At 38.3% G+C, this 23,786-nt stretch overlaps 1 protein-coding gene across 1 annotated transcript; it reads left to right on the top strand.

The window, feature by feature from the left end:
* Positions 1–1,965: 1,965 nt before the first annotated feature.
* LOC104402237 (15 kDa selenoprotein) lies at positions 1,966–23,318 on the top strand (the record flags this gene model as incomplete). Its single annotated transcript, XM_010010054.1, is given in 4 exon segments — positions 1,966–2,133; positions 14,480–14,543; positions 20,158–20,207; positions 22,624–23,318. Coding segments are annotated over 4 exon segments (414 nt in total), but the record flags the coding sequence as incomplete, so codon positions are not given.
* Positions 23,319–23,786: the final 468 nt, after the last annotated feature.

Below are 23,786 nucleotides of genomic sequence, written 5' to 3'. Positions count from 1 at the left end.
AGGCAGCGGGCCTTGCCCTGCCCATCCCATCCCTGAGGCGTCGTCTTGTGCTTCGTCTGTGTTTTGCCTCCGTGGCCGCTCCTTGTGCTCTGTTTGTCAGCGGGTGTGCTCGGCTGCTGCCTTTTTCCCTCCCGCTCTCGCTGCTTCTGATCCTCCCGACGGCGAAAGCCGCATTTTTAAGCGTGAACCCTCGCCTCGGCCCCGGTTTGCTGTTAGCTGGGGAAGCGGCACGCGGTGTGGGTGCTGCAGCGGCTCTTGGCATAAATCTCCAGGCTCCCTCGGTCGTTCTTAAAGGGATTTGTGTGTTGGTATAAACTTCGTGACCCGGGTTTTCCTTAGCAATAAAGATAAGAATAGGTTTGGAAAGTGAAGGTACGTGGAGTTTAGTTTTTACCTGAAGGTTGTGCCTCGAGGCTGTCCCTCGAGGTTTTCCTGACACATCAGCCCTCTATTTTAGGGCACCCAATGCCCTTAAAGTTCTGACCCACCTCAGCTCCAGAGACATGAGGTTATACAAGATACGAGTGAACAAGAATTGAGGTGTAGCTTTGGCAGTGCTTGGCATCCTCCTTAGGTTTTCTGTACTGCTGTGGTGGTGTTAGATTCCTTATCGCCAGTATCCCTCAGAAAAGATAAATAATAGATTATTCCAGTAAAATAGGGCCCCGTTTTTGTTCATAAAAACAAAGAATTCTGTGCTTACAGAATATAGAAATAACTTCAGCAGTGTCCTGTAGGAAGAAGAAGAAAACCAGAATTTTCTGTATATTATACTTTTCTGTTCATGCTTTAACTGAGGCACCTAGTATATTTCCTGCTAATTCTTAATCCGTTACATTTCACATCAGATGTTTTTCCTTTGGCTTTGTGTTGGCCACTTCAGGGGAGGAAACGGGGCTGTCTCTACCTCACTCGAGTATGCTGTAAATATTAAATGATGGGTGAATGTGAAGAGAAGTCTGATTTGCTGAAGGACAGACTTAGTTTTTCTTCTCTATTTTTCTGTTTGGTCCAGCACAATTCTGTTGGTCTGGTAACATCCAGTCCTGTTGGCTTGTATTGTGTCACTTTTCTGAGCACGGATTTGCCTGCTGATTGTTTTGTTTCTGGTTTAGACATGGGGTTTGCCCAAGGTCTTTCAACCAGACTGAAAAGCATCTCAGGGAAAACTGTCTCCTCTCCCTCCTAATTTCCTCTCTCGCATCTCCCAACTCCACCCAAGCATACAGCTGGAAGGAAAGGGTTTAAGCCAAATGCCTATGTAGGGAAATGGGAATGGGAAAACAAAACCCAAATATCATTTAAGTGCTGGGATAGTTGGTAGAATTGTTTTTGCTGCTTATTAAAAACAGAACCAGTGTTGTACAGAGAAGCCATCTAATTGAGTTACCTCTTTTAATGTATTACTAGTAAATCAGAATTGCAGGGTTTTATCTACACTTTCATTTTTAGTACACAATTTTCCTGTAACATTAATGCAAACATGAAATTAAAATCCTACTTGTATGCCTTGTTGAGCTGTTTGTTCTGTTTCATGACTCCCTAGTTGTGCTTTCTCTGCTTATTTTCCAAGTGTGTTTTGGTGATATGAAATTTACTCTAATTGCTTTGAAAGAGCAGACTTTAGAGAGCTGTAGCCATGTGCATTTCAGCTGTTCCATTATATTTGGGGTTTTCTTAATTTGGAGCTAGCAGCAGGAAAACAGTAGACTTATCAGAGGTGTATATAAGTGAATTTAAGCAGGTGTGATACCTTGAAATACGTGTATTATGAGTTTCTAGAATTCGCTATTAGTTAAAGGCCATTCTTCAAAATAAGTTGTTTTGCACTCATGAGCAGTCCATTAGGTGTTGTTGTAGAAGAGTCGCAGAGACTTTGTTCTTCCTAATTATTAAAGCTTTTTAAACCTTCCTTTTTTAAACAACTAATTTAATACTGAAGTATAACATTGTGTTGATTTGCAGATAAGTGCCTACGGAGCACAGTTGTCATCAGAAGCTTGCAGAGAGCTGGGCTTCTCCAGTAACTTGCTATGCAGTTCTTGCAGCCTTCTTGCACAGTTCAATCTGCATCAGCTGGACCCATTCTGCAGGCAGTGCTGCCAAGAAGAAGCTCAGTTGGAAACTAGAAAGGTAAGTTTTGGACCACATCCTTTGTGAAATATTTTAACACATTTTGTTACGTCTGTGAAACTTTTCATTTTAAAAATCTATGACAATCTGGATTATAATCTCAAGAGGAGTCTAGATTTGCAGGCTTGCCATGCTGCTCTAAAATAACATCACTGTATGAGTAGGGGAATCTTTGGTTCTGTGACAGCCCTTCTCGAGTGTGAAGTGACTAATGGGAGCTATGTCCAGCTGCTTTAAATTGAAGGATGTATGGGGTTTGAAGAGGGCAAAAACCAAAAAGGCCATAAGGAGACTGGTGTTGATCACAGCTATTGCTTGATCATTGGCCCTAGTGTAATGGCCAGGATAGTTGAGTTCAGTCCCAAGGAACAAAGCTCTGTAGGTCAGCTTCTGAAGTGGCATGAGCATGACAGAAGCAGGAGAGCTCAACTCCATTCTGCAGCAGTGAGAACAGCTCAGCTCCATAACAGCTAGAAATACTGGGAATGATCTTGCTCCGAGCCCATGCTGTGTTTCAGTCAGTTAGGCTAATCCAAAACCTTTCCTTTTTCTGTAGTAAATAAATACCTATCTTGCTTAAGGTAGATCAAAAAGGAAGAATTTTTACAGAACTCTTGAAAAGAATATGTGCTTTCAAGTATGTTGTAATTTAAGCTTACTCCAGAATCCATTGAAGACCAGCTGTTTATCAGGAAAGTAGAGATTTCAGGAAGAAGAGATGCTGAAATTTTTAATGACTAAGAGCTAAATAATTAACAACATGAAATTAATGAGGAAATCTAACAGGTTTCTCCCATCAATTAAATTCAACATAATATTTAATAAAAAATGTCTGCCTATAATTTTTAACGTAATCACTGATTACAGTGTGAGATTCAATATATTAAATATCAAGAAGCGTTTGAGACATGCAGAGAATTAATAATCAGTGCCTTAATATTGAGACACTATTAAGGTGAGACTGTAAATTGTGCTGTTTCATATATTGACAAAAGAATGCTTGCAGTAATACTTCACTACAGTCTTTACGGGATTTGGTATCTGTGACTTTTTCTTTGCTAGATATCTGAATCTTAGAAGGGAAAGTTGGTCTCTGGAAAATGCTTCCAGTGTGTATGTACGTATCTATACATACATATACACACAAAAGCTGAAAAGTTTCAGAATAAGATCTAATGCAATGTAATAAAAGGGAATGGAAAAACCAGGAAGGGGTCTCCAGCTGTGCTGTGGTTGTGCACCACAACCAGTAACAGTTGTGGTGGCAGCAGCAAGGCTTCCTGTCCTCGTGTGAGGAGTGGATGCTTTTCTTTGTTGAGGTGATATTCTTACAGTTTTGCCTCAGTGTGCATAAGATGTAGCACAAGACTTTGCGGAGCAGGATAATTTCTGTTGTCATTTGTTGGGAAAACAAACTAGAAGAGTTATGTTGCATTTCTGTCATGTAACCTGAAGGGAAAAAGAAAATCTGTCTTTTTCCGTTTATCAGTGATTTACGCAGGGGTGTAACTTAGTTTGTACTGTAAACATTGCATTCATGAAGGTGGATCAAGCAACAGAATCTAAATCAATAGATATTTTTCTGATGATCCTGAATCAGAACTAGGTTTCATTGTGTGGATAATCACACTTGTTGTGTAAGACTAATCAAATGCATTTTGTGGCATATTTTTACTCTCAGAACTTTTCAGTTTTAGTCATGCTGAGTGCAGTGAAACAAATAGTATAGGGCTGGATGGGGTCTCAAGGTTGTTTGACAAATCCCTTCACAATAAACCAGAACTTGTATGTTCACAGGAACCAAGAGATTGTATATTATAAGTTTGGGGGTTTTTAATCTCTTTGTGTTGGCCTACCCAGTTTCATTCTCTGCTTGTGGTTTTCAGTAAATAGGAACAATTTGCTGCTATAGCACAGTTCCATGTACATCTTGATTATTACTTTTTCTGCTCTTACTTCCGTGACATTTTTGAAGACATTTAATACAAATGATACTTGAGGTTTGGTTTGGAGCCAGCACGTTAAGTATCAGCTTGAGTTCTAGGAGTGAGTGTGATACTGTTTTCATGCATTTTCACATCTGGGTTTGAATGCCAGCTTCCTGTACTGTGTGTGTGAGTAGAAATCCTGGACTGTTCTAACATGATGGTTATACATTAGTTGAATACTAGATTATAGCATCGTTTCCAGTGTTCTTTTGAATGCTGCTGCTTCAGAAGGGATTTGCTGATTGGGGTTGGATTTGGTTTTTTAAGCTTGTACCGAGTAACTTCCCTTGAAGACTACCCAGTAGAACACTGGTGTTGGGAGAGGTGACCACAAATATTATCTTACCAGGTTGTATTCAGAATCCTCACATTTTGGATTGACTTGTTTTGAACATAGTGCTGGTTGTAGGTTGTCTGCAGTTGAGCTTAAGATTCTACTCTCATAAAAATTCCCAATATAATTTATAGTAGCTTCTTGCTAAAGTAGTATTCTCATGATATGCATGCAGAATGGAAAAACTGAATGCTGCCTTTTGCTGTATTTTTTCCCTTTCCCTAGGTTTTTTTTCAGGTTACCATAGAAATCTTCTTGCTAATGAAAATTTGATAGTTGAGAATGAATGAATGTTAAACATCTTAAAAATTGGTTGTTAAGGCTAGGGTTTTTTCCTACCTTTTTGCTTGAGGAATATTTTTAGTCTTACTTTTAAAACCTGCATCTAGTTGTAAGATACCCGACTTGCTGATCATAAACCTTAGATGTTGCTGAGTTCCAGAGCCGTGGTGCTGTGAGTTTTGCTAATGCTGTGACTATGTGCTGGAACATTCTCAAAGTACATGGATCTTTTTTCTGTCTGAACCACGATTCCAGTGGACTTAGGATGTTCCTTATTGAGTAGGTATTTGTTCCCATCATGTGACACAGCATGTTGGTAGTCTGTGCTACAGACAGGCTTGCTAACTGTTAGAATTCCAGGACAAACTTCAGGATTGTAAATTAATTCTCATTGTATGTGGAAAGCATTAGAGAAAGCAAGAGTTAGGTTATTGCATGACTTGCACCTGAGCTGGAAATGAGAATTAAAAATTAAAGTATCTTTGCTACTTTTCACAGATGAACTGTGAAATACACCCAGTCCTGAAAATACTTTGTGCATAGCATCAGTGCAACCTCAGATGAGATGTTTACAGATTTCAACTGTTCCACGTCCTTGAAAGATGCTTATTAATCCTGGTCTTGTTATTGGTCTGGTGTTCTGTGAATTGACATTGTTGAAAATAGCTGTGAAGTACTCTTGTTACCCAGGATTTGTCTTGCTCTAAACTTCTGCTGACGCCAGGCCAGTGAAACATTTCAATTGCTTCATAATTGTACTGTGGGCAAAATGGAAAAATTATTTTGGTTATTTGCTCCTCTTCTAGAGATTTTGTATCCACTTTCAGACTAATTCGGAAGCTGGCTTAAACAGTATTGCTTCAGACAGCTGCAAGTTTTAAGCCTCAGTCTGTCAGATGCAGAGTACTGCTGGTGTGTAAAATGTAGAAGGATGAAATGGAGGTGAAGCTAACTGTGCGTGAAATTGTAGTAGCAGGAGAGATTGTCCATATTTTGCAGTAGCTGAAAATAGCTGCACTCCATCTGCAGCTTCACTTATGCTGCATGATCATTTCAGACATTGCTATAAGCATATTCCATTAATTGTATATTGTAATCTTAGATTTATCTCAACAACATATGCGTGTCAAAATCCAAATTGATTTTAAGAATCAACTCTGTGGTGAGATTTGCAAAACACTATATTGCACCGTTGCACTGTGCAGGATTGCTACAGCCCTTAAAAGTCATCAGTATTTCGAAACAGAGCTTTGAAATAAACGTTTTGCTCACTAAGATGTATTGAACAGTTTAGATTTCTATTGTCAAGTATTTGTCATGTCCTAATATTGGGGTCTTTGGGGAACTAGATAATGTTACATCAGGTGTAAGCAAAAGTTGGCCAGGGGATTTGAGACAGGAAAATGGATGGTTTAGATGACACATTGTCAAGGGTAACATCACATGTGTCCATCGTACACTATTTCTAAACAGCTTTGTTTTATAGTAGAACCATAAACTAACATGATGATACAGAAGTCTTGATGCATACTTTTAAAGTTCCATAGAGATGGGTAGTTGCTGCACTGCACAAATTTGAGCAAGAACATTTCAGACCTGGAAATTTTTAGCAGCTTTCTTGTGCACATACTCAGGGTTGTCAAAATCTGAGAAGGCTAAACCAAAGCATGGTTTAATAATGTATTGGAATACCTGGGCTCTGCATTGCTCAGATAATGAGAACTTCAGGATTATCTTTCACCAAACTTGCACTAGATGTGAGAATATAAGTAACTGAAATATTTGAGAAACCTGGAATGGATTATTGTGCTGCAAGAGGGGAGGCTTCCAACTTAAATCTTCTTCCTGTAGCAGTAAATGTGAAAGTTTCCTTTCATTTCAATAGGAAAGTATTGTGAAATACTCACCTGAAATAAATGTGGGCAGCTTAAACTTCAGCTATCACTGCTTTACATGCAGATCCCAATTCTGCATCTTACCCGAACCTACAATGATTGTCAGCATTTGGCTGCTGTTTGAAAGTTAATTCAAGTCTATGGACATAACCCCATTAGCTGTAGACAAACAAAATGGATGAGATACAGAAAACAGTGGTATCTGGAGACCTTTATATATTCTGCTTTCTCAACTTTTTGAAAAATGCTGAAAACGGAGAACAAACTCGGGAGAAGATCCTAAGAATGCATCCTAAAACACTTTGGAAAATGGGGAGAAAAGTCAAAGTACAGCAGAGGAGCTTCTAGAGTTTTACTATGGATTTCCACTGGCCGGTTGGGTAAGCATGTCTTCATTGCAGTTGGATTGATCAAAACATGTGGCAGCTGGGCACAGGTTGCAGACCTACTCCCTAGTTGTTACACTGGAACTGGTGCTATACTTAACCAGGTACTTTGATGTTTTTGTAGGAAGATCAGACCCTGTTTTCACTGCACCATCCTAAGATCTTTTTCCTTGCATGTCCTCAGTACTTGAAATTGTGGGAAGTCACATAAAGACAGGAACGATGCAGCCTGTTTCAACAGTGCAAAAGCACAGACCTTCTGGTCTGTTGGAAGTGAAGCCTGGGCTCTGACCCTTTCTTCCACACCAGCTACCTGTTTCTGCCTAGTACCACACAACTTACCAGAGGTTTTTGTGGGTGAAAAATACAGAGGTGAGGGACAGTACACAAAAGAAGAAAGAATTATACCTATCTAGCCCATGTAAAAGTAGCTGCTAATGTTCAACTTGGCTTATTCTGAAGATGACTCTTAATTTCACTGAAAGGTAAAAAATATGCCTATACAAATTCAGTTTTCTGTAGTGTACCTTATTTGTTACTCACACCAAAATAGTCACTCAGGCCTTTTAAACATTACAGGGTGGTAGATGAGCAGGTATGCAGAAATTGTTCCTCAGAACAAGTTTTAATCCTAATGGATAATACTTATATTCTCTATGATGTAGTTTGACCATAACTAACTTACAAGCAGTAATTTGGGTGGAATTGGTTAGATCCCTCCTGGAAATGAACTAAATATTTAGTGTAATATTATTAATGAACATGTCACTGTAATTCTGCCTGTGTGTTACTTTTAATAATAAAAAATAGCAAGCTCTTTTAAAACCCTACAGATCTTTTCCATGTGCTGTTAGGAATTACAAGGAAGAATATGGTGACATTCTTATTCAGACTTTTTAAAACTCAAAAATAGTTTACAAACCTCACAACACTTACTGAAACCAGAATAACTTGAAATGCTTTTAATGCTTTAGGCTGCTCTTGTGTGACCCAATTTAGTTTCATTTTTCAGTTGTGTTTTTTATCTTTTCATTTCACTAATTAAAGTGCTACACTCAGAAATTCCTGTTGGCTGCTTGCTTGTTCTGCCAGAGGCTCTTAGTATGAATAGATCCAATGAAGCAGTCTCATCTCTTGGTTTTTTATTCGATGGATAAAAATAGAGAACTGCTTAGAATTCATTGACATCTCAGTGGTGTAACGTGTGTAAGTCATACCAATACTGGGATAAATGAAATAGAATTTCTCAAAAAAAACCCCAAACCATCTTTTTCTGTCTTTTGATATGTTCTCTAAAATCCTTTTTCTGCTTTGTAAATATCAAATTGTGCTTTTGCCCAGCTGTACTCCTTTTTTCTAATGTGCTACATAAAAGTGGTTCATGTTCGTTGTTTTTACCAAGTGTGACTTTTAAAAATAGCATAATTCAATGACAGCCTGTTTTAACAATCAGAAGTCTCTGATTAAGGCTGATATGTCAAATGGTCACACTTCAAGTTTGCTTTTAACTAAAAAGTGTCTGATACAGTGGAATAATGTTATGGGGAATATTAAATATAAAAATATAAATATTAATATAAAAATGTGCTGAAGTGGAGTTCCTTCTCAAGAACTTTACCAGGTACACTTTTCCCCTTCCTTCTTACATGCTGTTATCAGCAATGAAATTGAATGTTGACAAACAGTACTTCTAGATAAGGAAGGTGCAGCTTGCTAGTCAGTGCTTAAGATGGAAATTTACCATCTTTTGTTTGGATCAGATTCACCAATGCTTCATCTCTGTCAGATAAACTGAGATAAAATACATTATCTGCCCTGTAGCAGGGCAAGCCTTACTTATGGAGGACCTCTTTCTAGTCTTATCAGTGAAAAAGAAAAGGTTAGGGAAATTCCAAATGTGAATTTGCTAAGTGTGAGTTAAAGTTGTTGATGTGCATCCGTGCTGGGGGGTGGAATAGGTTTAGCTATTTAAGTCTGACCTTCATCTGGATAAAACACTGGCATTTGACTCTACACTTGCTGAAACAACTTCCAAAGATATAAAGTCTCCAAACTACTTGAATGTGTACAGTCAAATAAATAGTTGATGACTTCTGTTCTTACTGTTTTCTTTGCAAGCCTTCCAAGATGTTTTCTTATTTTATTAAAGAAGTGCATACTCTGGAGAATAAAAGAGATATTCAGGGTTTCTACATGTAGAGGTAAGTAGATGGTTAGATAGCAGTTAATTGGACAGTATATTCCAAAATTGGAACTTACACTGTACTTTTTAGCTTACATGATTCTGTTCACTAGTCCAAGTGAGAGCCTGTGCATAGGAGCCCTTTTTCTGTCACCTGTCTCTGTCCTGCACCTCTACTCAAGTAAACTGGACATGCACAGCACCTAATCCCTGCTGCAACTGCAGAGGTTTGAAGCTGGTTGCTCAGCTTCTGCATTTTCTCTCTCACCCTTGTGTCACATCTCGTGCTCACATGAGCCTACACCAAATGAGCAGAGAGAGAGCACAGTTAACAAAAACAGTTTGCCAGGAGGGGAAGTTGTTCTGGAGCTTGTTGTTGGATTTAAAGAGCAAAAATGTTTATATAATCCTGCAAGGGGAGATTATTTGAAATAAAAAATAAAACAGTTAGATGGATGATGCATTTTCTGTATGCTGAAGATCGTACATAACATAGCTGTGCATTACTATTACATACAGAATAAAGAAGTTGAATCTTCTCCTCAAGGCAAAGCTCAAAGATCTGAGGATCTCTAAGGATACAGATTCCACAACCTTTCTTAGTAAATTATTTCAGTGCTTAAACACCCTCGTGATTTTTTTTCCCCCCTTATATTCAGTTGGAATTTTCTTCCCTGCAAACAACAAATGAGAGCTCAGATTCTGTTTCAGCTTTGTTCACAGGAATTTGCCTGTAATACAGCACTAACCACAGGAACAGCAGTAATTCAGATAACTGTTTCTTGACTGTTTGACTCTTTGTTTCCAAACTCTTATTTAGAGTTAGGCATCTCCCTTCACAGGATAATGAGCTGTGAATGGGAGTAGGTTCTTTGTTGCTAAATTTACTGATGACATCAGTTGTGAATGATATGTGTGTGTGTAGCAATGACTTTACTGGCTTTCCGCATTACAGAGCGGTAATTCATAATGTTCCTGGCAGTGAGGCTTTCTGAGTGCTCTGTGTTAACCCACAGATTCTTGCTCATTTTCTGTTTCCAGGGAAGGGGAAGACTAGAGTGATTCTGAAGACTTGTAACCGTCCATACAAACACCCTGCATTCTCTCCCTGAATTTATCTCAGTGTATATTCCTTTACTGTAACCAATCCAGCTTTCTATTAAAAGTAACAAACAAATTGATAGTTACAGGAGTTTAGGAAAGAGCAGAAGAGATTTGCACCAAAATCTCTTTATCTTGTGACTTCATTTCTCGGGAGAATAAATACCAATTATTAACTTGCTTTGCTTTGGCTGGGTGGAACACACTAAAAATGAGATTGCATGCCTTTCAAACAAGGGATCAGGCACCCTATTTGAAAACAAAAGCAGTTTGCGTGTACCAAGGTGCTTTGGCTGAGAATAATAATATCATCTGTATTTTTCCTGACTTTTCCTTGAAGTAAAACAATAGCATAAGTTGATAGGGAATGAGGAGGCTTCTTTAGGGCATCTGCTTATATAGGAGTATGAAATCAAAATTGTAATGAATTTCATGGAAACAAATATCGTTTGCATTGGAAAGAGATTAGTGGAAGATTGTCCTGTACCTGGGGCAAGAGACAATTCTAGTTTTATCAGTAGTCATAAATTGCGTTGTACTGCTTGTTCTCAGAACCTAGCTTTAGTTTTTAAACAGTTTGATATTGGGAGAGGAAAACATGCAGTATCAGAGAGAATCTAGATACCATACGATAGCTATCTACCATTGTGTGGCTTTACCTTAACAGCCTCTTCTGTTGCACGTTTTAAGACATGATGGTGCTAGAATTTCATACAGCTAGTTGTAAAGGGGTACAAATGCAGTTTGGATGACACTTTGTAACCTGTGCAGGGTCTGGCTTAGTATTTACAAGAAACCAGTATGCGAAGTATTGGTGCTATAGGTGTAAAATTAGGTATAATTTATTGTATTTTACAAAACCTTTTTGTCACCTTTGATCTGACGTCATTTTATTATGATCAAGGAACAACCTCTGTTTAGGACCATTCTTTTTCAGTTCAGTTTGATCTGAATTCCTGTTTGGTTGTAAATATTAACAGTTACATAGCAGGAACGTAATTTTTCTTCTGGAGTTTTCACCTTGAGTAATTGTGATAACAATATTGTCTGTTTAGAAATGAACTTTGTCTTGCATAAATTATTTCCATTCCTTTCCTAATAACAGGTGAAATATTTTCTTTTACCTAAGTTAAGGTTCATTGTTTTTAATTGCTGGAACATTATTTTTGCAATACACATTTTTATCTAACACTGCTGTTAGGTAAATGGTGGTTTATTCTGTTACAACTACCACTTCATCACTAAAGCAGCCATGACTGATAGTGTGGTTTTCCTCCTCTCACTTGTGAAGAGCCATCTTCATTACATCACTGTGAACTCCTACAAGATGTTCAGGTGCTTACAGTAAGCTTTTGATTGAAATTTCACTCGAGTTGATGCTTTGTAAAAGATGAGGGATTTTGTCACAATAGCCTTAGAAAACATACCATTAGAATGTTATAAACAAAGCTAAGTTATATTTATAGACGCCAGCATGAATCAGCCTGCCCATCGTAACAGCACTTGTCTGGGGTGTTAAAGTGGACTCTAGTAATAGTTTAGAGTCTTTATTTCATTGTTTGTAGTACTAAACTCACTTCCATCAGCACTAAAACAAGTGAAGCATTATTTTAAAATGAACTTAACTTCTGAGTTAAGCATTTTGTAATGAACTGACTAGACATGTTTGTGTGCCTCCACACTGAGTGATACATGTCATCCTTAGGAACACTTGAACACAGTAAATGCCTTCACAAGGAAGTTCAGAGGACATCTGCTCTGGACATGATGAGATGGTATCAGCACTAGATATTAACAAGTCTGCTTTTGTTGTGGGCTAACTGATGCAAATAAACCTGTGTTTCTTGCTAAAGACACCTTTGTTCAGAGTTATAAATGAAGCCAATTGAGTTTTCAGGGTTTTTCACTGGTTTGGGGGTTTTTTTCTTGTCTGGCCATCTAGAGAGCAGCTGTTTGTGCCAGCATGAATCTGAACTTCTTTGTACCAGCACAGTTGGGCTTCAGTTATGGCAGAGTAATAAGCTCAAAATATAGACATCAAGAGTGAGCCATTTTCTTTGATAAACTTCACTTCTATCAGATACTGACTAGGAGTTACAAACTGGGAGTAGTCTGTAATTACAAGATGTCTTAACATGCTTTAGATTACCAAAGTGATCTTGTTCCATAGAAATCCTTGTTTGGAAGGAAGAAATAAACCATTAAGAATTATTTGCAGTAATGAGAATTTAAACAAATGCCTGTTTTACCCCTGTCCCTAGATTTGGGTGTACTTAGTTCTTTACTTGTTTAATTCTTTATACTAACTGGATGGGAGAATGCAGATAACTGTCAGTATCAGAGAACCAGTCTAAATGTTCAATGTGTTAGTGTGTGAACTATCATCTAAATCTATCCAGGATTGCTGATAGAAGTGTTGTTGAATGTTTGTTGAAGAATAATGAATAGAGACAAAGTAATTGAAATTTATAATCTCACTGTTCCATGTTTCCTCTATCTCTGTAATTTTTCTCCTGGTTTAATTCCAGAGGAACTTTAATTATGCAAGCAAGTATCTGAGCTGCTTATCAGTGCCTTTTTTAATTAAAATTTTTATTTGGGTGGTGGAAAAAAGCTTCAAAAGAAATGCTGTATTCTTGATCTTTTGAGTATTGTTTCATAGCAGTTCTAGGGTTTAACAGTTAAATCCTGGTTCTTAAATCTAATATTTAGCTGAAAATTAAGTGTAGTGAAGCAAATTTCTGAGATGCTGTTTTGGACAGACAATGCAATGCAACATTTTTTGTCCTGTTTCTTGTGGAAACAACGATTTCTGATGAGTTCATGTCAAGAAATAAAGTTATTTTTCAAGTAACTGCAGATTATTGGTAGGTTTTTATGTTCTGATTCATAGTATTTAGGCAAATACTGAGTTTTACCTGAATTCAGAAGATGTGTATTCCTGGCTGTCTGTAATGCCCACATAGAGTTAATTTGTCTTTGAGGCTGCTGTTGTATTGTCTGTGGTTTGCTTTCATGACTCACTTCTCCTTTTTTAGAAGGGTTCGTACTCATTAAATATTTCATAGTGAAAGCTTCTTCTTAATTACATGTGTTCACAGTTCATATTTTAAGTGAAATGTGAATTCATTTCATTACAGTCAGGTTGTATTTTTTCCATGTCCCAACTTGCAAACACTGAAAACGAAAGCAGAGGTCTTCATTGCTTATAGAAGGCAATGAATTGAATAACAAACTTTTAACAGAAGCTTATTCTGTCAGCTCTGCTACAAACTGTGTTTTCAGGGTTAGAAGGACATGACTTGGTACACAGTATTGACAGCTGTGTGTAAGATTATGATGCTGAACTTCACAGTATGAAGTTCTACTGCAGTAGCCAGAAAAAATGTGTTGTTAATTTATATTTAAGATTCAGCAAACTATAGAATCAATTGCCTATTGCCAAAAAACCCCAGAGAAAGTTTAAAACCATGTGACAGGGTACAATATCAATGGGTTTGCTGGGTTTTTTATTTAGATGCTGTATAAAATTGAAATGAACTCATGTTTTAAGAACATTGAATTTGAGTATCTTGCACAGCTGACAGAAGTGACTGACATCTATGTACAAGCATCGAAGTTGGCCCAGCTAAGGCCTAGTAATGCGATCTCTCCTCTTTGTGCAATCACAGTTAAGTACAATAAACTATTAATAGTTAGCCCAAATGAGAAGTCTAAAGTCACTGCCTTATCTTTATTATAAACAGTATTTTACTGTCCAAGGTAAGTTTAAAATGGAGACTTAAGTTTCACTTAATGAGATTTTCTTAGCATCTTTGAGGAGGAAGAAATAAAGTTTTCCTATTACTAGTCCATAATTCCCATTGTAACATCTCTGATTGCATTTTTTTTTAATGAAGCTTTGCTTCCAGCAGCAGTATATCTCAAATGAGCTGCTTCTTCCTGGCTTTACATATTTTAATACAATAAAAGAAAATCATCACATATCTTGACTGAACAGTCGGTTGTTGCATAAATCAGAGACAGGTCTGGAACTGCAATTCTCTTTAGGATCTTACTTGTTACCATCAACACAATAGTGTATTGTCTCCTCAAAGAAAAACAGTTCAACAGATAAAACATGTCACAAGTAATTTAGACTTTTTTTTGTCCTTAACAGCCTCTGGTTTTTCTTACAGCTTTATGCAGGAGCTGTCCTAGAGGTATGCGGATGAAAATTGGGAAGGTTCCCCCAAGTCCAGGGTAAGTAAAGCCACTAATGTTCTTTCAAATGTGAAATACTGTCACAGCTGAATGATAAAATGTGCTTTTAAGTACTACTACAAGTAGTCATAAATTTCATGTATTATATCAGGAAAGTTGCATTGACCTGAGACTCATGGAACTGGTCTCTAATAATTGATAGATGAAATCATATTGTGCACTTATGGAACTACTTTCTTTTCACAGCTCCTGCAGTATAATTGTTTTGTCAGTGGATAATGACAGTCAATTAAAGTGAATGGAATACAGTAGTGTGAAAGGAAAATCAGAACCATCAGTGTGTGGTGGAAGGAAGCTGCAGGGGGGAAAAAACATCTGTGAGAAGTTTAAAATGCAATTTTCTTATAAATGGGGGAAGAGCTTCGATGATAGCAGTACCTGGACTTCTTTAATGAAGATCCTAATACTGTACTTTGGCCATAGAGAAGAAAGACTAATCTAGCTTTAGACATAAAATTGCACAAACAGCATGTCTCCATCTACCACAGCCAGCATTAATACCTCCCTGCTTGAAGGCTGACTAACAAACAAGTAAAAGAAGGATTTTAAAGCAGATTATAACTTAGGGAAGTTCGTAGATCATAGGGTCATAGAATGCTCTTGGAAGGGACCTTAAGATCATTCAGTTCCAACCCCCTGCCACTAGACCCTCTCCTGCCACCTCTACCACACACAGTTTAGTTAACTGACTGCAAGACCAGAGCAAAGCTATTTTCTTTCCCACTTCAAGGGTGTGAGGAGATTAACTTTGTTAGCACAGGAGTCCATGTGATAATCAGTAATGCCTCAATAAAACTACTGTTTCATTTGAGTTCATTTCAGGTACAAAATGGTCAAGTTTGTGGTATGGTCAATCCTTTGTGCCTTTTTTATGTACAAATCTGTGACATTCTGCACAAATTTGTCTTTCTAGTAATTTATTTTTTTTACTTTCCAACTGCTTGTGTCTAATAATTCAGGGTCAAATTAAACAGATTACCCTTTACTTCCTTGAGGTATGCTAATACTCCATTTGCTTTCTGTTCGTTGAAATTAACTACTTTCAATCAGAACAACTAGGTACAGATAATCTTAGATGTACTTTAATCTTCCTTTTCTGTATGAGTGTTAGATCACTGCACTTAATTTATATACATTCAGTCTTTCTTGTTTGTATTAAAAATCAGTTGTTTATGCTGCATTGAGTTGCGGAAAGTACCATGCCACTATTTGATCAAATGTCTTTTGAAAGCTCATAATAACTCACCTGCTTCCTATTGCTAATTCAATGTGTGAAACGAATGCATCACAAAAAGGCTCTCAATATTTCACTAAAAATAGATCATCCTTTATACTAGTGATGAAACATACCTCCTTACTCCTGGCTGATGGTGGAAGCATTCCTTTCTGATGTTGCTCTTGGAACACCAACAGTTCTTTGCCCTGATCACATAATGGGTGATTTTGGTGTAATGTGGAGGGACAGTCACCTTCATCAAAAAAGGACCATGCTGCTTTTCAGTGCATAATCAGCATTTGAAATGAGTCTCGCCTGTAATACAAAGCTGTGTATCTGTTCACAGCATCAAGAGTTTAGAAGAAGCTAAAGGGTTCTGTTTACTCAAAAAATAGCATAAACTGAGAAGGGTATGTCCAGTATAAAAAGGATAAATCCCCGTGGGCATACAGAGACCTTGTTAGTGTTACCACAATGGAATAGATCTAAACTAAAAGCACAGATTTTTAAATAACAAAAAGGTCAGAAGTTTGATTAAGTGGACTTTTCCATTACTGGCAGATGCTTAATCACATTAGATTCTTATCAGAAGACATGCTGTACCTTACCAGCAGGAAAAATTGTGCAGTAAAGATTTATTGCTGACCTTGTGCTGAAGATTTGACTAGTTCGGACTTGTGCTTTTCTGCCATTAGAATCTGAAACTGATGTAATAGAGACAGTAAGGTTTCTTTAATCTCCTCTGGGCCTTTCTGCTTTGAGGCCATTATAATCCTTCGGATGCATGTAGAGACAGACAAGGTTAAGAACACTTGTCTGTGTGCATAGTTGTTTGAAAACTAGTGTGAGATTTTACTGCCATTGTACATTGGCTCTCAAGTATTAAGAGATTAATTTTTTCTCAACATAACTTTGTTCAGTTACAGATCAAGCAGGAGATCTTTGCTTCTAAAACAGGAATCTAAATAATGTGAATATTCCTGAATGTAGGTATCCTTGGTAGTCTGGATCATGCCCTTAATCTGTAACAGCAGGTAGTCAACTCTGTTTACAAAGAAGTTATGCCTAGCATATAGATCTGCAGCTCTGCATGGAGAGATGTGGTGTCATGAACATTTGGGGTCAGGAAGTTTTGTTATGGTGTATCCTACTGTGCCTCAGAGAGAATAGTGCCGGTATGTGTACATACACAGACTGGCCCTGTGCTTGGGCCCAAGTGATGCTTAGATTCCGTAGTCATCTACACTTAGGACTCCAGGCTTTAATTCCAACAAATGAGTTTTCACAGACTTTCTCAAACCAGAAATGTCTAAATAGATCAAAACAAAGGGATATTATAACAATAGCAGTGAGTTTCTCCATTCTGCTGTGTTCAAGGGCAGAGGATGCTCTTGGGTCTTTAAAAGCACTGTTTGGTACTACCTTTCTTTGCAAAACAATTTAGGTGCTGGGCAGGCTTTAAAATGCCTACATACACCTGATCCTTTCCTCTGACCTTTTAGCTGCAGTTGATTGCGTGGCAATCAAGCATACTCTGTAGGCTCACCTCAGGATTGCCTTCAAACAGGAGGCACATGCTTTGGTATTGCACATGCTGTGTAAGAGCACAGGGTGAAGTGATTTTCTTAACATTATGTGAAAAGACAGTTGCAAAGCTGGCAGTAGAACAGCTCTGACTTGTAGTCTGGTGTTTAATTCACCGGAACACAGTGGCATGGCACCAAGCTCAGACTTCATCTTACAGAAGTCGAAGTGGAAAATGCCTTCCTTGCTTGCCCATGAGCTAGATAAATGCTCTGAGTAACCCGTGAGTTAGATAAATGCTTGTTTCTCTCTGGGTGTAATTTCTGAAGTTGCTACAGGGAGAAGATAATGAAGAGGTAGCTTGGATTTTAGCATTAAACATCAGACTATTAAATGATGAGTACAGAAGGGAAAGCATTGAGGCAGTGCTGTGCATGTGCACTCCATCACATGATAAGCAACCAGTCGAATGTCCCAAAATGCACACTGTAGCTACATCCGACTTCCTAACCCCATGGGTTTCATTCCAAGGGTTTATTCAACTTCAGACATGATTTTGTGCAAAGGCAAAAAACCCCAAAGTGTTTGATGGGCTGATCTGTACTTTTAAAGCATGTCAGCATGTTAGTTTCTCACTTCAGCTGCCAAAGGTCAGGACATACAAATGAAGTTATTTGTACAGTGAGGGTTTCTCTTTGTCACATTGCAAATTCAGGTGACTAATGCAGAAAGTGCCTATGATCAGCATTAGAAATAAATATGCCATTAACAGAGACTGATTTTGTTCCAGCTGTCTAAAACTGCAGGGAGAATGTTGTGTAGTGCTTCAGCTTTCGGAAGCTTTGGACGTTTGACATTGATACAAGTGTGTAATAGCTACTTTTAAAGTGACAAAATGCAATACTGCTGCCTTCTACCTCATTCTGTCCCCATTTTATGTGAGCTTGTTCCATCCAACACTGAAGGCAGAGAACAGCCACTCACGTCCACATGAGCTTTCATGTGTCACTCAAGTCACAAATCCTCACACCAGTAACTGGAGGTAACCCCCAAAGGCTATTCTTTAATACAATTAAATTCCACAGTTGAGATTTGCTTCTGAAACTTTATCCATTTCACTGTTCTCTCTTGCCATTTAAGTTTTGCAATTCAAGTTAGCCACTGTACTGACTACTTCTTACAACCTCCTTTTCATACAGAGCCCTAGAGGCTGAGTGCAGCTTTAGACTGAAATTGAAAAGGAAAATGTGGAAAAATTCCCCATGAAACACTTCAACGTGCTGGGGACTTTACAAAGAATAAGGAATATCTTTTTTTGTGCACTTTTTGTTGGTGATGGCTAAGACAGTGGTCACAAGGACATGGGAAACACTGAAAATCACGTCTCTGACTCAGAATTGAACTGCAGGATGTGAGCAAGAACTGGTTATTTAGTGCTATTTGAAATTGTTACCCAAGTACAGCTTACAATATGACATTAATATGTAGTTCTGTAGAAAGAATGGAAACAAGCCTTACTTTCTTCTTCAGTATATCTGGCAGCTCATGGGCCACTGGTATTTTTTTACCGGTTTTTACTGTGTTAGTGGTTGGTGCAGCCAGCAGAGGGTATGATTTTGATCTGTACAGGGAGCACAGTGGGAGAGGGAAGAAAATAAATGCCACTCTCTCTATATATATATACTGAGAAAGTGCTCAGGTAACTGCCTACAGTGATATAAAGATAGGTATAAAGATGCCAGGGGACATCTTGACCATTACGGAGGAAAGCACTACCCATTGTGAGACAGTATGAAACATCAGTCCCGAGTTAAACTCATCTCCATGCACCAGCTGGACACACTGCAGTTTGTGAGAGTCACTGTTGTCTAACCTTGAAGCAGCAGCTTTAACATGCAGGTGGCACTTCTGTAAGAGTCAGTCTGTACTGACAGGGTTCATCCTTGGGGATACGACAGGAATGTCCCGAGTCTGCTTAATGTCAGTATGGATACTAAATTCAGCCTTTAGCATAACCTGAATGTAAAAAGGAAGAATGAAGACTATGATTTTCTAAACAGATTTTAAATACTTCTGAATTCAGACATTCATCAGACTAAAATATCTGGAAGTAGGGGATTATACTCACACTTTGTCCTGGAATAATTCATAAGTTAACATTAAAACAAGGCCTGGGTTGTGCTGTAGTGATACAGGGACTATGCTGCTGTTCACGTTTGCTGACTAGCACGTCCAGTGAAGGATTATTCAGCAGCAGCCCCCCTCAGACCTGAACTCTCCATGTAGCTACATGACAGGCCATAGAGCCCATCTTAAAGCTGACTGCCTTCAGGAGGGGCAAGAGGAGATACCAGCTTCTTGTTTTCTTGCTGTTTTCAACATGTAACCTCAGAGATCTCTGCAGGATAAGATTGTCTTGTTTGCAAGAATGACACCTCTACCCGCGGTTTCCTCTGTGCTCCCTTCACCTGCAGTGTGAGCGTGCTGATGGGATGTGTGTCCTATTCAGCCTCCCTCACAAAGCTGCTCTTCAGCCTGGTTTTGGTCACTCTAACATTTTTCCTCACATTTGCATATCACAGCAGCATGTCTGCTGAAGCCTGGCAGTGGTACCTGCAGGTAAACTGATAGCAGATACGAAGGTTGTTTGGAATACTAGGAAAAATAGGGTATTCCTTAGGTGTGATAGGTTTCGTATTATTTTGTGAGGATTTTAAGAATTTTAACATTAAAGTATCTTCTAAAATATCATTCCAAAAGAAATAATTCAGGGAATACTGGCTTGAATGTAAATCTCCTTTATGCAAGTAGAGAAGAACTTGATTATCTTTCTTTCTTTTCTTCAAACCATAGCTTTTGTCAGGAGTGATAAGCCAAAACTCTTCAGGGGACTGCAAATCAAGGTGAGTAGTAACCCAACTTTTTCATTTGGGTTGTTAGGAAGAATCAAGCTTGATGGAGACAGTCCTCCTGTGGATTGTTCCTTATCTGCTGATCACACAGTCCCTTAGCAGAGGACATACATGTGCATTGCCAGTACAAATCTTTACAGGTTCCTGCTGCTGACGCTAACTGATTTATTGTTCAGTAACTGTTTGGTACCAATATTTGTTGTTGGGGGCCAGGGTTTTGCTGTTGTTTCTTCTTAATCCAAGGGAAAAAAAAATGGAACCCATAAGTAATAGCAGGTGGCAGAAGAATGTGAGGAATACCTGCATTTAGTCCTTACTCCGTGGATATTTTGGATTTACTCACGCTTACTTTGCCATAGTTTCCTTTCTTCCTGTTCTGTTCTCCCCTCATTTTCTGGTGGAGCTGGAGCTGCTGTTTCACTACCTTCAGTGATTCTTATATTTCTCTCCTCCCTCTCAGAATTTCCTTGCTGTGTTCTATGATGCTGTTTATAGTCCTCAAACATCCAGCTTTATAGAAATGCATATGCTGAATGGTGTTTATTATAACTTGTATATATGCAAAGCTACATAAGATGCACTGCCTCAAGCTGAAACAATTCTTTGGTTCAAGATGTGGTGTAAGACTTCACCTTCCTCTTACAATCCTGTGTGAACTTCCAGCATACTTCACAGATACACAGCTTGATTCTCACATCTTGTGCTCCCATCTCTATTCACCAAATGGCACCATCTGGAACCACTTCATAGCTGTGCATGGCTGCAATAAATGATTTGTCTTCTGAGCAGCAGATTCCATCTCAAACAGATTTCCTCTGTCTCATGCATTCATGTCTCTGCGTCCTCCAGTTTCTTTCTCTCCTTCTGCGTGTCTGACTGTTTCACTTTTATTTTAAGCTTTGTAGCTGTATTGAACACCAAAGCAGTCTAGAGTACAGTTGGTATAGAGCACTGCCAGAAAAAATGAGTGCAAATGGATCTGTATTTATTTTACAAGGCACTTGGAAAATGGATTGGAGATGCCACTAGCTTAGTTAAGTAAAATCAACTAGGTTAGCTCTGTAGGGTAAAGTAAAATACTCCTGGGGAGATCCTTCCATAAACATAAATGGTTAAAGCCTTCTACTACTGTGAAGTTTTTATTTGCATTACATAGTTTGTGACTTAGTGAGTCTGCAGAAGCATTAAAGTATTATGTTACCAGCAAAGCCTAGCAGGTGAAAGAATGGGATTACATTAGAAATTGATAGAAGTACCTTGGAGCTGTTAAAGTGACCAGAAACTTCTAAAAAGGTAAGAAGGCCACTTATTATAGGAGAAAAATAATTCAGCTGCTTGATTCAAAAATCTTAACTTCAGTAACTTAAACCAGCTGAAGCAGAATACCATCTTTCAAAGCCAAAGTTATGGCATTGCCCCCGTGTATGTGCATTAGCTTGTGTGGTGGGCCAAAGACAAGAAGTAGATGTTACTCAAACACATACACACCCTTGACACCACCCCACCCCTTCATTTGACTTATTCCTCCACTTTCTTCTCTTTAACATTAAATGCAAGTGAGAAGTCTAAACTGAAGCTGTTTCCTGCCTGTTTTGTTTAAGGCAAATAACTGTTCTGGATCTCAAACACTTTATGTGGATTCTGGATCTCAAACACTGTGTGTTTTAATTTCTTGTGAAATGAGGCCTCTTTGTCCCTTATGCTTCCTTCTTTTCTCCCACCCTCATTTCTTGGGACTAAACAAGAAAGCACCTGATCCATAGCTGCAAACACTGGCCAACTGCTGCCAGTGGAGTGTGCAGCCTCCAGCATCTTTCCATGTTTAAAGCCTCTGCATGGTGTCACCCCTTTTACTGGTTCTTCCTTTGCACACACACACGCACACCAGCTCTAGCTTTGAAATCTGCCTTCTCCTTTGAATCTGCACAGTAGGTGAAAAAATACTGGAGGAGAGAAGGGAGCAGCATAGGAGAAAACAAGCTGAAAGACTGAGCTCCTAAGCTTCATTTCTTAATTTGAATCTTACAGATCTGTTTTCCTCAAGAAAAGTAGAATCCATTGTTGTTAAACAGTAGGAATGAAACGCATAAAATCAGAATAAAAGAGTTGGCACTGGAATACTTGTATTTTTTGTCAGGAGCAACCAAGCTTGTCTGGTCGGGTTTATTGCATTATTCTAAGCTTTAAAAAGCCCAAGCTCAGGTTGATTTCTTAGCACAAAGTGTAGTGCCAAAGCTTACCCAGAGTACTCTGATGTAATTTAGTGCTCTGTTCTTGAGTGTTCCTGATGTCACTCTTTGGACTTGTTACTATTCTTGCTTTGAGCTATTTTTACTTAATTTAAATCAGTTCGGGGTGTGTGTGTTAATCCAGCCCAAGGTAACTGACTCTCATTTTTTCCCTGGAGTATGTGCGTGGTTCTGACCCTGTACTGAAGCTGCTCGATGACAGTGGGAACATTGCAGAAGAACTGAGCATCCTCAAGTGGAATACGGATAGCGTGGAAGAATTTCTAAGTGAAAAATTAGAGCGTCTATAAATGACTGCTTTTCAGGCCTCTTTCCTTTTCATGTCTTGTCATGGTAATCTTCTCAGATGAAACGTGCCACAACGGAAAAAACATTCCAGCTTCTGTAGTCACTTCAAAATAATCTGTTGAGCTGTGCTAAACATCTTGTAATTAGAAGGGGAGGCTTCAGCATGCATCTGACAAGTTGACAAACAGAATAGCTTGTCTTCATGTATTTCAGCTCTTAATGCATTTATCACGAGCAGAATGCTTTGTTTCAAAGTTAATTATGCAAATATCAGTTTGTTATAATTGAACCTGTTCTTACAAATGCTTTTAAAACTGAAGGGCCTCAAATAACTGAGATGATTACCATGCTTTTTGTCTGCTGCTGTTTGTAAGAGTCAGAACCAAATGCAATGTACTATCTTCCAAAGAAACTTGACTGCTAATCCCCTCTTCTGATTTGAGCTGTCCTCTCTATAGAAGCATTGTTTACAGCAAGTATCTAGTTCACAGGGTAGCTGATGGAGGAACTCATGCTCTCAAACTGTGAAACACTTAGTAAGTACACTTTAGTGAAGACTACATAGAAAACCTCTGAGGTGTATGGAAGTCCGATGTCAAGTGTGCTTTACATGAAGTGTTTTGCTTCAGAAAACATGAGGTATAAGTCTTAAATACCTTTCCTTCTAACTTTTACAAGTTTATTGGAAGTCTGTTTATCAAATGAATTTATAAATGTTCTTTTAAATGTGTAGTTTTCTTTCTCTGTTAAAACTGAGGTGAACGTGGAATACAGACAGTTCTATATGGCAATGAGTCAAATCCATTATGATTTGTTGGGATTTTTCCACATAGAGTGAATAAATATGATAAGCAACAAGATGTGGGGTTTTTTTTCTCAAGTTCAATTAGCAGATGCATCTTCCCTTTAACTACTTTCATGCATCCCAGTTTTGGGTTGGATGGCTGTTACACTATGGCCTGAATTGGTACTCAAGTTTTTCTCTTTATATTTAATTTTATACCTCAAAAATTTTCTCTACAGTTTACAGATT

The sequence above is a fragment of the Nestor notabilis genome, unplaced genomic scaffold, assembly GCF_000696875.1.
Source record: "Nestor notabilis isolate BGI_N333 unplaced genomic scaffold, ASM69687v1 scaffold23752, whole genome shotgun sequence".
Classification (NCBI taxonomy): Eukaryota; Metazoa; Chordata; class Aves; order Psittaciformes; family Psittacidae; genus Nestor; species Nestor notabilis.
Note: the sequence above shows the minus strand (reverse complement) of the source record. Positions and strands in the feature narration are given on the sequence as shown.